Genomic DNA, 14,501 nt, shown 5'->3' on the forward strand with positions numbered 1-14,501 from the left:
GAATCTGCAGGCTTTGCCCTTATCCCCCAGCAGGGCCTGAGCTCACGGGGTGGGCGTCTTCCTAGGTGCCCTCCAGTGCCCAGGCTCCCGCCCCTGCCCCTGTCATGCTTAGCCTGCGTCCACTCAGCTGGTGGGCAGAAGCCCCTGCTGAGAGGCCACCGGGTCATGCTCCAGACCTGGGCCGCTGGGGCTGGGAGGGGGGAGACCCAGCGCCTCCCACCCCTCCTGCTGCGGAAGTGACTCCAACGCATGGCCGGACGGTGGCCTCCCTTTGTTTGGACAAGGCCAGCATACCCACGTATGTGAGCTCACCCACAGTCAGTCACTCCCATGGACACACTCACACGTGGGCTCGTGTTTAACAACGAGACTGAGCACCTGGGAGGTGCTGAGCGTGTGTGCTCGTGCATTGCTTCGTCTCACAGCCGTGCTGACACCCAGACAGCATGATTATTGCCCCGGTTTTTATTTGGGAAATAAAATTTGGGCTCAGAGAAGTTAAGTGACTTTCCCTAGGTCACACAGCTAATGAGAGTGGCCAGAGACACAAGCCTCTCTTCACCACCCCAGCACGTGCCCTCACACGTGCTCCTACACACACAGACAAGTGTGTGTGATGTTTTACCTCCTGCCCCCCACACACACCTGTGCATACAGAGGTGTGAGCCTCGTGAGCACACACACACACACACACACACACACACACACACACACACAGGCAGACATGGAAGGACCTGGCTGGTGACTCTGCCAGAGTCCCTGCCTCTGGCCATGTTGGGGGCTGGGCATGCTGGGGGGCTAGCGGGCTGGAATCCTGGTTTTTGAGTGAGCTTCCTCCATACTCCCCCTCACTGGGGCCCCAGCCCAAGGAACAGGACTCAAGGATGCATCTGCCCCACTCAGAGCCTGCCTGAACTTTGCAACTTGTGGCTTTGAGAGAAGGAGGCAGATCGTGACCTTTGGGGGTTCCTGCTCTGCCCAGCCCCAGCCACAAGTAGAGCAGCAGGAGACTGGCTCTCCAAAGCCCCTTCTTTGGGGTTTTAAGGAATGACATTTGGGTGCCCCTCTTGTCCCTCCTTCCCCTGCCTGTCCAAGCGCAGAGCAAGGGTAGGAGTGCAGTCCAGTAGCCTAGATCAGACCACCTGGGCAAAGGTTCAGCCTGAACTTGAGATGCCCTCCATCCCTCCAAAGCCCGGGGCCATGAACCAGGGAGGCAGGACGCAGTGGGAAGCCAGCATCTCTGCTACACGGATCTGGGCTCATTCCGCCTCAACCACAGACCAGACCGGCTGTGATGCTGAGCCAGGGACTCACCCTCTCTAGGACTCTGTGGCCTCAAGGGACAGCTTGCAAAGAAGATCCTTCCGTCGTGATGACCGAAGCAGGCTCAGCTGTGGGAGAGGCTGTAGCCTTGGTGGGCGGGGCAGGGGCTGGGTGGCCGTAGTGATTGGCCAGAGAGTGGACTGCTCAGAGAGCGCTTGGGATTGGAGGCCAAGGGGTGTCAGCCTTTCCTGGGGAGTGGGACCCGACATGCCTCCACCCCTATGGCAAAGGCCTTCCCTCTTACCTTACTAGGCCATGTCCCACCAGCCCTTCCCTTGCTTTGGTCCTCATTCCCCCCGGGACCCTCTCATCCTGCACTGGTCCAGGGGCCAAGGGCAGCAAGTGAGAACGTGGCCCCTTCTGTCTCCTTTCTTCCTGGGATCTAGCAATCACCCGGGACCCCGAGGCAAAGGCTTGGGTGCCTATTCAGCTGGTGTGGGCAGGCGACAGGCTCTGAGTGGAGTTTCTGGGTGCTCCCCAAGCAGGAATACGTGGAAACTGGTACCTTGTCTTGGGCCTCCAGACCTTGAAAACCCAGACACTCGGGAAAGCTGTCAAGGGTTTTAGCCCACCTTACCATGTCCTAATTGTGTGACCTCAGGCAAATAACTCAACCTGTCTGGTTCTCGGTTGCTACATCTGCAAACACTGGGCTGTTAGAAGTATCAATATAGTGTTTTAGAAGGACTTCGGCTCAGTGCTTGGCATTGAATGGCAGATATCAGCTAATACCTTATTATTATTGTCGGTGTTAGTTATGTTCTTCTGTGGGGAAAACTTATTAGGAGTTAGTCACAGAGCAGGCTTGGGGAATAGAATCTGGAAAGGGTTCTTGACCCAGCGTGGCCCAGGGCTCTAAATAAAAGGGCTGTCTACTCTGGAATGATGGATTGAATACAAGGGCCAGTGAACGTTTTCCGTGAAGGGCCAGACAGTAAATATTTTAGGCTTTTTGGTCGTATGGTCTCTGTTGCAGCTACTGAAACCTGGCGTGGTAGCAAGGAAGCCGCCACAGATTTGTACATCAACCAACGAGAGTGGCCGTATTGCAATACAGTTGCATTTATGGGCGCTAGAACGTAAAGGGCACGTAATTTTGCGTGTCACAAAATATCATTCTTTGAACACTTTTTTCAATCATTTAAAAAATGTAAAAACCCTTTTTGGCTCACAGGCTGTCTGTACAAAAACAGTAGCAGGCCAGATTTGACTCATGGTACTAGTTTACCCCCACCCCACCCCCCACCCCCCGCCTGATTTAACAAACCCTTGTGTGGAGCTTTACGGTGTAACAGGCCCTGTCCTGAGCACCTTACAAATATCCAGCCATTGAATCTTTGTGACAGCCCTGGGAGGTCGGCTTATAACTCCCCCTTGATATATGAAAGAAAGGAGGCACAGAGAGGTTAAGTAACTTGTCCAAGGGCACACAGCTAATAAGTGGTGGAGTCATGATTTTGTACCCACGTGGGTGTGGTTCCGTGCTCTTGGCCGCCAGGCTGGACCACATCACCCTGTGCTGTTGGGGTGACCTTAGGAAAGCCACTCTCCTCTGGGCCTCTGTTTCCTTGTGCGAAATGAGGATGGAAATCTTGCCCCACCTCCAGGACTGTTTGGTGAGTAGTCCCACCCTCTTAGGGCTCCCGCTCCAACGGAGCATACAAATGCTAATCACAGAAATCACGCAGAATCCCTCATCCCGAAAGCGCAAGCGCAAGCGCCGTGTATGGAAAGCAGGTGCAGGTGTGGGCAGAAGCGCTGTGTAAACTGGGAGGGTGCTGAGGCCACGGGGGTGCAGAAGGGTGCACGGGTGTGAGCAGGGAGAGGAAGACGAGCTGGCTGATGGGCTGACTGCTCTCGCTCCTCTCCTGCCTGTCCAGCCTCACCTGCCTGCTGACAAGGCCCGAAGTGCCCCCGGCCCCGAGCAGCAGCACCTGCTGACCACAGCGCCCAGCTCCAGCAGCAGCTCCCTGGAGAGCTCAGGCAGCACCGCAGACGGGAGGGCGCCCACCGGGACCCGGCTGCCCGCACCAGGCACGGAGAAGGCCGCCGGGTCTGGGGAGGCCTGGGCCAGCTCCAGCAACTCAGGTAGGATGGGGGAGCCCATCTGGCTTCACCCCCCGCGTCGTGGCTCTTCCTGGTTTCTGGCTTAGCCGGCCCCTCCTGGGCCTCCCCCGTAGGGCAAGGCCTGAGCTCCTAGCAGGGCATTGGAATGACTGTGTGACTAGCCTGGGCTCGCCCCCCAGCCTCTTCTCCCCGTCAGATGCAGCACTGGGCCACAAACCTCTCTCGTTTCTCCGAACCTGCCAAATCTCTCCCACCTCTGCCCACGTGAGTTCTTCTACCAGGAGCACCCTCCCTTCTAGACAATCCCAGCTTATTCTTCGAGTCCCCGATAGCCAGGAAGGGAGTTTCCCTGCCTGGTATTATAATACATAAATATGTAACATAATATTATATATTGATATCATATTTTCACACAATTATTACATATTGTATAATGCTTATCGCATAGTATATATTATTAGATAACATGTAGTATTATAGTGTTATATTCAGACTTATTATATTTTATAGATGGGGAAACTGAGGCCCAGAGAGGTTGAAGAGCTTGTTCAGGGCCACACAGCTAGTATACGGAAGAGCCAGGAATACCCCCTGGGCTTCCAGGTTCCAGAGCCCTGGGGTGGAACTCTGGATGAATAAATGGTGTCTTTAGGGCTCCGCTCACCGTGGGCCATTGCCCAGTCCTTTGGACCTGAAGGGTCAGGATTGTGGGGACGTCGTGGGTGCTGGAGAAGCCCAGGCCCCATTTACACAGGATACATTTTGCCCTGGACCCGGTCTGTGACGGGTCCAGAAAGTCTGGGGCTTCCTTGGTGTATTTTGTAGCGACAGGCAAAGCCCACTGGCCTGCGTCTGTCCTTCTCGCCCTGGCTGGCGGGAGGTCAAGGAATGACAGTGCGCTCGGGTCCTTCCCAGATGCCCTCCTGACCGCTCCGGTGCCGTGAGGATCCGAACGGGCTCCTTAACCCTGCCTCAGTTTCCTCATCCAGAGATGAGCCCAGCATCCCCTTGGCAGGGCTGCAACATCTCTTCCTACCTGATTGTGGGACAGCTCCCTCCATCAGGACCGCTCCTGCCCCGGCTGCCCCCTGCACGGAGGCGCCCCCACCGCCGTGTTCCCCTCACCAGTGCGATGTCTTGTCAGCGCCCCCACCCAGCCCAAGAGCTCCCCAAGGAAGAGACGTAGCCCGTGGTCCTAAACTTTTGTTGAATGAGGGAACGGAACTCCAAATACAAACCCCTGGTCTTTGTCCAACTCTTGGTTTCATCTTTCTGATTTCCTGGTGACACCTCTCCTGCAGTCATCCTGGCCCCTTGACCATGTCTGCCCACCCCTTCTTCCTCCTCCTCCTCCTTCTCTTCTTCCTCCTCCTCCTCCTTCTCTTCCCCCTCCTCCTCCTCCTTCTCTTCCTCCTCCTCCTCCTCCTCCTCCTCCTCCTCCTTCTCTTCTTCCTCCTCCTCCTCCTCTTCTTTCTCTTCCTCCTCCTCCTCCTTCTCCTCCTCCTCCTCAGCCTCCTTTTTAATGTTTATTTATTTATTTTGGGGGGGCGGGGCAGAGAGAGAGGGAGTCTGCCCACCCCTCCTACACCCTGCCACTTCTCTGTTCCCTACCCGACTCTCTGGTGTCACCCGCACTCTCCCCTTCTCTCCTCCCACCCAGTCACCTCTCTCTCCTGTGGAACGTGTGGCTGTGCCCCCTTGTAGTCCCCCATCCACCCCTGCAATGTCTCATTCACCATGTGCAGAGGCCACGGTGACTGGGTGACATTTGGGTGCTATGGAGGCTCAGGGTGGAAATTTCCTTGAGGCCCCATGAGTTCAGCCCTCCCTCCCCTGGCCTGTCTGGGGCTGTTCTGAACACAGCAGCTCACTGGCCCCATCCTCCTTCCAGGCTTTCCTGGAGTTGGAAGCGAATGTCCGTCCGGCCCTCCCCACGCACCCCAGACAGCACACGTGTTTGGGGACTTGGCAGGTCCCTGCAGGAAAAACAGGGCCAGCTCTCACTCTTGGAGGGGTTATCCCATGTCCCCTCTCAGCATTCAGTCCCTCACCAACTAGCTGGGAAACTCAGATGCCCCCAGGGCTGGGCGAGCAGGTGGGCCGGAAAGTAGGCAGATATCCTGGCCTCAGTGGTGAGGACAAACCACCCCTACCGCATTCTGGAATCCCAGATTTAGGAAATCACAGAGGCAGGCCTACCCGGAGGAGAAAGATTTGGGGCAAAAGAAACGATCAGGCTCAGTGTTTCCTCTCCACAAAGGAGCAATTTCCAAGCCCTTTGATGTTTTTTTCATGTTACACAGATAAGGGGCCAATGACAGAAGGCTGTCGCCTTTCCAGAGTTGGTTTGGTCAGGACTGTGGAGGCTTCCCGCACTTACGGGAAAGTAACTCACCCTGGTCGCTTGATCACTGTTCTGTCCCGTGTACTTCCTGCCCCTGCTCACCTCTCTGAATCTCTGTGGGGGCATGTTTTGTTCCTGGAGCACCTTCCCCTGCTTTGTGAACTGGCTCCTCCCACCTACAGGGTGCGTTGGGCTGGGAATTACTTGGCAGATGAGGACACTGGAAATGCAGGCAATGAAGGTTGAGTTGCCCAAGATCACATGGCGGAGCTGGGCTAGAACCGTGGCCTCTAGGCTCTTCGCCCGGTGCTCTTGACCCTCTTGTCTTAATCTGTCTCTTGGGCAGGGGACAGACTGCGAAGACATCCCCCTGCAGACCCCTGACTCGCTGCCCTCCCCCATCTTGTGTTCAACAGAGCCTTCCTCTGGCAGCCACGGGACCCAGGTCAACGTCACATGCATCGTGAATGTGTGCAGCGTCTCCGACCATGGCTCTCAGTGCGCCTCCCAGGCCAGCTACACGATGGGGGACGTGGATGCCAGCTCCTCCGGCTCCCCAGATGACGAGCAGGTCCCCTTCTCCAAGGAAGAATGCCCTTTTCAGTCTCAGCCAGGGGCCCCGGAGACTCTGCTGGAGATCCCAGAGGAGAAGCCCCTGCCCCTTGGTGTGCCTGATGCTGGGATGAAGCCCAGTTAGCCAGACTGGCTGGCATGAGTTGTGTCACGGCCGAGGTGGCTGTTCCCTGGTCCTTCTGGGCCCCCACCCCCCAGGACTCTGGCTCTTTCTGGGCCAAATTCCTTTAGTGGCCTTTGCAGTCTCAGCCTTCCTCTCACCTGCTGGCAGAAGGGTGAGGCAGGGAGAATCGTGGAAAACCCGTCCTGCACGGTGTGCTTCCTTCTAGAAGGCTGGCTGACATGCACGTGCTGGGCAGCCTGGGGCCGGCGCCTGCCTCTCTGAGAGCTGTCCTCCAGCTGGCCCTGTGAATTGGGCTTCTGGAGCCCTTATTTTGTTTTTTATCCTTGGACGCTTCCCAGCTCTGGCTTCCTGGGAGGCCCCAGCATCCCGGGGAAGAGGGACTCTGTGTGAGTCATCCACGGAGAAGGGGCAGTGCTTTAGCCAGAAATGCTGAGACTGCAGGGTGCTCCCAGCGGGGGCGGGGAGGGGGATGTCATCGATCAGATGGTTCTATTCAGGAGGGGGCGGCCACCCCTGATGGGGACAGGGGTCCCCCAGTTACCTTGCACCACCTCCAAATCTATTCCTGCCAGCTTCACCTCTTGAACAATGGTGTGAAAATGAGACACCCTGAGGGCCCAGCCCAGCAACCTGCACGAGTATTGTAGCTTGGACAAGATGGCAGACCTCTAACCGAAACATGGGGCAATTAAAAAGCAAAACAAAACCCCACCACGCATGCAAACAAGCCAAGGAAACGACAAAGCCGAACTCGAGAGTTTGCTGTTCTCTGCTTTTGACCTTCACTCCCGATTTACCTATAGCTCCGGTGCAAGGCCACACCTCCTATCAGGGAATTTCAGGAACCGGAGATGACTGAGGCTCCCCGCAGCCATCTCTCTCCTCCTACCTCAGCCTGGACCTTCCTCTGCCTCCCTGGGAGGTACTTTTCGTCCCCTTACCCCCTTCACTGTTCCTGGAGTCCCAGGCCCCAGGGAAACCCACGGGGCCACTTGGGTATTGTGCCTGCCATGATCTCAAGTGGATGTGAGATGCTGAGAGCCAGTTTTGTGTGTGTATGTGTCTGTCTGTCTGTGTCATGTGCTGTTGGTCTGTGTAACCATGTTGTTGGGTTGAATGTCCTGCCTGAAGCAGCTCAAACCAACAATTTTGTCAAAGGATTCTTTTCCATTAAAAAGTCAGTCCGCTTCCCCCAGACACATGCCCCAGAGCCCCGCAGAGCGTGGACATGTGTGGCCTTGACTGGATTCTGGAAGGAAGACGGGACTCCTGGAGAAGCCAGTTGGGGCCCAGGGACTCGGATCCCTTGTTGAAAAATTCCACTGGACTTGAACTTGGCAGCTGAACTTTTGGAAGGTAGGAGAGTCCAGTCATTACCATCAAGAGAAAGTAACAGCTTCCCAGAAAATCCGGATTCCCCTAGAGTCAGGATATTCTACTGCCTGGACCGGCCAGGGTCTCTGCCCACATTGGACGCCATGTGGCAATGGAGCGTGTCTGCCCCCTGGTGGACCATCCTGGGAGGGCCTCAGGCCTCACTGCCATTTCCTGGGGAAGCTCTGAATTGGAAGGAGACCTCTCTGCATGTGACCTCAGTTCCCAGGCTTGTGTGGATCCCAAGACAAGAGTTTGCACCGTATACTGGACAGCGTTCCTGCTTGGAAATAAACCTTTTGTTTGTTACGCATTGACTCCTGGCTCTGGCTTCGGGTCTGAGCTGGGGTTTGTCCGTGGTCCTACTTGCCCGCCACCAGCGCGTAGGGGGAGACGTTGCCTTGGCCACTGCACTGACAGGACCTGAGAAGCACCCCCAGAAGCATAGCTGTCCTTGCTGAGAGCCTGGCTGCTCTCTCAGGCTCCGAATCACTCAGCTGGCCTCTGAATATGCCCTCATCACATGCCCTGTCGCCTCAGTGTCCTTAGCCTGCTCTTGGGTTAACTGGGGTCGCTGCAGATCTTCTTGTCCACATGCAGCCCCCCTGCTCACTTAAGGGAGTAAGGTTCTGGCCTCCAGGAGGCCCCAGTGTGGTGACATCTATGAGGCCCGCCACAGGGTGCTCAGATGAGCTAGGGGACAGGGGAGGTGCAGCTCAAAGAACCGCCACAGGAGGGTTCTGGAGGTGACCTTTGATCTGTTTCTGAGGTGTGAGCCGTTTTCCAGAACAAAGGGTGGGGAGGAGGTTGCAGGCACATGGAAAGGCCAGGAGGGGAGGGAGACCCAGGCCCTTGAATTCCTTAATCCGACCTCTAGATCACTCACCCTTTTTCCTGGGCCACTGTCACTCCCCCAGCACTACCCTCTTCTTTCTTGGTGATTTCCTGGGACTCCTCTCCTCCCGCAGCCCCGCCCTCTACCCTATCCCTACCCTAGAGCAGGCTCGGCAAAGTCCACGTGGTAAATATTTTCCACTTGGGGGCTCTTACGGTTTCGGTCACAACCACTCAATTGTGCTGCTGAAGTGAGAGAGCAGACACAGCACATTCACAAATGAGGGTCCACGGTGTCCACACCACCAGGGAACCCCCCGCTTCTCAGCAGGCACCTCGAGGTGTCCTACAGAACGGACTCCCTTCTGGAGGCACAGGGTCCCACAGGGTAAGGGCTCAGTCCCACAAGCCCGCGACTACTTCAGACACCAGTCACAGGTCCAGGTGGCCACCTGTGCTTCTGACCGATGGGCCGTGTGTCAGAGGTTCCCATGACCCCTTCCTTGGTTTCCATTTATTTGCTAGAGCGGCCCACCGGACTCAGGAGACCAGATTACTTACTCGATTCCCAGTCTATTGCGGAGACTCTGGAACATACAGATGGAAGAGTTGCAGAGGGCAAGCTTTACAGGGGGATGGGCTGGAGCTTCTGGTCCCCCTGGGTGTGCGCCCCCCCGCCCCCACCCCTTCATGTGTTTACCAACATGGAGGCTGTCTGAACCCCGCCCTTTAGGTCTTTATGGAGGCCTTGTTACATGGGCATGATTGATGAAGTCATTGGCCACTGGTGACTGATTGAACCTCCAGCCCCTCTCCCCAACCCCCCCGGGTAGAGGTAAGCAGTTCCAACCCCTTAATCGCAGGGTCGGCCTCCCTGGCAACCAGCCCTCATCCTCGGGCAGCTTTCCCGGAGTCAGTTGTGGTTGAAAGGGGCTTGTCATGAGTAGCGAGACACTCCTTTCACCTGTAGGGCTCTGGAGCTATTTCCAGAACTGAGGACACGAGGCCAAATAGTAGAACAAAAGATGCTCCCATGGCTCTTATCACTCAGGAAATTTTAAGCGTTTGAGGGGCTGTGAGGCCAGAAACAGAGGACGAAGACCAAATATATATTTCTTATTATAAATCACAATAGCAGAGGGTATAAATTTGGAGTAACTGAGGGCAGCCCCTCCTGCCTCTTCTTTCTTTTCTTTTTTTTTCTTTCTTTCTTGCTTTTTTTTTTTTTTTGAGAAAGAGCTAATGGGGGGGGGGGCAGAGAGAGGGGGACAGAGGATCCGAAGCCAGCTCTGTGCGGACAGACTCACAGCAGAGAGCCCGATGGTGGAGCTCGAACCCAGGACTCATGAGATCACAACCTGAGTCAAAGTCAGACACTCACTGCACCACCCAGGTGCCCCCTCTTTTTCTTTTTTAACCGTGATGGAGTGAGTGGTTTTGCTAAGGCAGGGCTGGCGTGGGGGGCAGGGGGCGGGTAGGGGGTGACCGCGGTCCTCCTCCGTCTAATCTTCATGCAGTCGTCGTTGTTATCGGGCACTCTGATGCACCAGCCCAGAAGTCCAGACCTGTGGGCCCTGGAAACCCAGGCGCCCAGGTGTGACCACTTCCTGTGTGACCGGAGGGAGATTAATTCACTTCTCTGTGCCTCACCCTTATCTGTAAAATAGGATTAATATAGTGCTTCCCTCCGAGTTTGGAATTATTTGAGTTACTATCTGTAAAATGCTTAGAACTATGCCACACACATTGTAAGTGCTCAATACATGCTACTTACTATTTTGTGTGTGTGTGTGTGTGTGTGTGTGTGTGTGTGTGTGTAGGTGCTGGGGATCACGAGTCCAGGGCAGCCAGGGTCCTTGTCCAGAGCTCACACGCTAGGAAGGGCTATGTGAAGAAATACATGTAGGCCACGCCAGGTGACAGTAAGTGCTGAGAAGCTAGCCTGTGGGGTGGGTTGAGGAAGGCTTCTCCGAGGAGCTGGTGTTTGAGCAGAGGCCTCGCTGAAGGGAGGGCAGCACAGCCTTGGGACTCGGGGTAGGGCAGGACATGAGGTCGTGAGAGTGGCTTCAGAAGCCACAGAAAGGATGTAGGGTTTTATGTTTTAGCATGTTGGAAGAGTCCAGGGAGTGTGAGAAGTTCCTTTTTTTTCCTTTCTTTCTTTTTTTAACGTTTTCGTTATTTCTGAGAGAGAGTGCAAGTAGGGGAGGGGCAGAGAGAGGGGGACAGAGGACCCAAAGCTGGCTCTGAGTTGACAGCAGTGAGCTTGACTCAGGGCTCAAGTCAGGAGATCACGACCTGAGCCCAAGTCAGATGCTGGATGGACTGAGCCACCCAGGCGCCCCTGGAGTATGAGGAGTTCCTTAAATTGTCTGGTCTGCAACTTGGGCAACTGAGCTTCAGTTACTTTATCTCCATAACTGCCCCAGGAGATAGGCAGAGTACCCATTATCCCTGCTGTGCAGAGGAGGGCACCTAGGGGCGGGGCCGGAGGTTTGATTTTTATCTAGAGTCAAGTTGGGAGGACAGCCTGTTCCCTGTGGGAGGCTCCTGATAACCGCCTCCTTAGAATTTCACCAGAAAGTCAACTGAGGCCTGGGTTTAAAGGGCAAGTTCTCTCTCTCTCTCTCTCTCTCTCTCTCTCTCAGTCTCTCTCTCCTGGGACTCCCCTGTCCTGCCTGGAGCTCCATAGTCAAAAACCAGTGAGCAGGGCAGCATCCGGAAAGCTGGGAAATTGAGCTGAGAGGCTGCTTGCGGCAAAGCTAACAGTGAGGAGTCCCTGGATTGTGTCCCAACGTCACCGAGGACCGGCAGTGTGAACCTAAAGCAGCCACTGTCCCTCTCTGGAGCTCAGAATCTCCACCTGTAAGATGAGGGGGCTGACCTGAGCTGCTGTCTGTCCTTGTACTTCCCACAGGGCTGTCTGTATCTTCACAAGACAGTCTGTGCCTGCATGGTCACATTCGGTAGCCACTAGGTGTGTGCGGGTATCGGGCACCTGAGTTTGGCTGGTCCAAACTGAGATGTGTGAACTGCATCCCAACACAGAGCACCGAAATTTGAAGACTTCGTGCAAAGCATGTTTATAGAATATGAGCTGTCAGCACAGAGCCCGATGCGGGGCTCGAGCCCACGAGTGGGAGATCTTGACCTCAGTCCAAGTCGGACGCTCAACTGACTGAGCTACCCAGGCCCCTCCCCCCCCGCCCCCATGAGGGCGGAGATTTTTAAAGTATCACCTTTATGGAGGAATGATTGACAGAAAACACAATTTAGCAATTCTAGGTGTGCACTTCAGTGAATTGTGACAACTGTATACAGCCTTGTGACCACCACGACAGTCAAGATACAGAAGTTCCATCACCCCAAAAAGTTCCCTTGTACCCCTTCTTTTTTCTTTTTTTAAATTAAAAAAAATTTTTAAAGTAATCTCTATACCTAACATGTGGCTCGAACTCATGACCCTGAGACCAAGAGTCACATCCTCTACAGACTGAGCCAGCCAGGTGCCCCGACCTGGGTCTCTTCTTAGGTCATCTCCCTCCTCCAGTCCTGGCCCCTGGCACCCACTGATCTGCTTGTGCCATTGTAGTTTGGTCTTTTTTGGAATATCATACAAATGGAATCATAGTATGTGGTCTTTTGAGTCTGGCTTTTTACATGAAGCTAATGCTTCCGAGTTTCCTCCAAGATACTGTCTGTATTAACAGTTTGTTCCTTTTTATTGCTGGGTAGTAATCTGTCATATGGGTACAGGACAACCTGTTTATCCATTCTCCTTGTGATGGGCATTTTGATCATTTCACTAATAGTCAAAATAGTTTTTGACTGTTATGAATAAAGCCACTGTGAACATTCCTGAATGTCTTTGCTTGTACATGTGATTTCATTTCTCTTGTGAGTAAATATTTAGTAGGAAGATTGCTGTTTGATAAACGCACTTTCAGACTGATTACAAATTGAGGGCACAAAGACTGTCTGTAATACTAGTTGAACAAATGGTGTCCTGGAATTTGGATTAAAAATGTATTTATTTTATTTATTTTATTTTATTATTATTTTTTTTATTTTTGAGAGAGCAGGGTAGAGGGGCAGAGGGAGAGGGAGAGAGAGAATCTTAAGCAGGCTGCGTGCTCAGTGTGGAGCCTGATGTGGGGCTTGATCCCATGACCCTGAGATCATGACCCTAGCTGAAATCAAGAGTCAGATGCTCAACCGACTGAGTCACCCAGGTGCCCCTCTGCATTTTTAATAGACTCCCCGGGACAGCCAAGTGGTTCTGTGCTGGAAGGTCTGGACTCTGAGATCCTTCAGCTCTAATGGGCTGCTTCCCTTCTGCCTTTCATCTGTGGAGTCTGAGGTTTTACACCCAAACCTCAGCTGCTGAGGTGACCCAGAGTTGAGACTCTGATCTGTTGGTCCCACATCAGAGGAATTTCAGCCCACGGTCACCTTAATTAGCTTAGCATTATGAGGGTTGATAATTATTATGGTAAATACACTCATTGCCATCCTGCTTCCTGCATCTTTTGCCTTTTGATGAGCCTGAGGTCTTCTTCCTGTCTTTCTGGTGCTAATGCAAGACGATGTGCAAGATGAAGTCTGAGTTGTTGACTTAGTCCTTCATTCACTTGTAGCACTTTTACTTATTTTTTTAAAGTTTATTTATTTATTTTGAGAGAGAGAGTATGCACGTGTGTGCAGGGGAGGGGCAGAGAGAGAGAGAGAGAGAGAGAGAGTGAGAGAGAATCCCAGGCAGGCTCAGCACTGTCAGTATAGACCTCCATGAAGGGCTCAAACTTGTAAACCACGAGATCATGTCCCAAGCAGTTGATGCTTAACTAACTGAGCCATCCAGGCGCCCCCGTTTACAGCATCTTTAAATGAGTCTTTTCTGTGCAAGGCAAAGTCTAGGTGCTGCAGAGGCATCTGTGAAAAAGATAAAAATCACTGTTTTGGGGGGAACTTTTAGGGTGAAGAAAGGTAACAACCAAAAGATAGACAAATACGGTAATTGCAAATAGCATTAAGTTCTATGAAGAAAGTACAACAGGGTAATGGTTGAAGGGAACTTTAGATAGGGCAGCTGGGAAAAATCCTCTCTGAGGTGTAATGTTTGAAGCAAGAAGGAACTGGCTCTAGGACTATCCAAAGTTGTTCTGTAATCATCAGCCGCATAAAGTTATCGAGCACTTGAACTGTGGCTGGTTTGTATTGAGATGTGCCGGAAGTGTGAAACACACACCAAATTTCAAAGACTTACTATACAAAATCCATAAAGTATCTCATTAATTCACTTTTCTGTTGGCTACAGGCTGAGATGATCATATTTTGGACATATTGAATCAAATGAAATACATTATTATTTTCACTTTTTCCTTTTTAAAAAATGTACCAACTAGTAAATTAGAAAAATTGTGACGTGGCTTGTATGTGTGGCTTGCATAATATTTCTACTGGACAGCATGGATCTAAGGGAGAAGCATCCTAAGTAGAGAGAATCGCAAATGCAAAGGTCCCGAGGCAGGAACTGAACGCTGCCGGGGTCTGAGTGAGCCAGGGAAAGAGTGGCAGAAATAGGAATGGACCAAATCCAGTAGGAGCTTGGTGTTGGCTCTGTAAGGGGATGGATTTTATTAAACAAACAAACAAACAAACAAACTTTTTTTTAATGTTTATTTATTTTTGAGACGAAGAGAGCGCGCCAGCCCAGAGGGGCAGAGAAAGAGGGAGACACAGAATTCCAGCCTCCCAGCTGTCAGACTGGAGCCCGAAGGGGGGAACCCATGAACCGGGAGATCACGACCTGAGCAGAAGCCGGATGCTTAACCAACTGAGCCATCCAGTAGCCCCAGGAGTTCGATT

The 14,501-nt window shown here is 53.2% G+C and overlaps 1 protein-coding gene across 1 annotated transcript in view; it reads left to right on the plus strand.

The window, feature by feature from the left end:
* The window catches only part of TNFRSF1B (TNF receptor superfamily member 1B), a 32,979-nt gene extending 24,865 nt beyond the window's left edge, over positions 1-8,114 (plus strand). The window contains exons 9-10 of the mRNA XM_027060382.2: positions 3,204-3,411; positions 6,151-8,114. Coding sequence (XP_026916183.2) covers positions 3,204-3,411; positions 6,151-6,431 — 489 coding nt within the window. The 3' untranslated portion in view covers positions 6,432-8,114. The remainder of the gene's footprint in view (positions 1-3,203; positions 3,412-6,150) is intronic.
* Positions 8,115-14,501: the final 6,387 nt, after the last annotated feature.

This window comes from Acinonyx jubatus, chromosome C1 (genome assembly GCF_027475565.1).
Source record: "Acinonyx jubatus isolate Ajub_Pintada_27869175 chromosome C1, VMU_Ajub_asm_v1.0, whole genome shotgun sequence".
Classification (NCBI taxonomy): Eukaryota; Metazoa; Chordata; class Mammalia; order Carnivora; family Felidae; genus Acinonyx; species Acinonyx jubatus.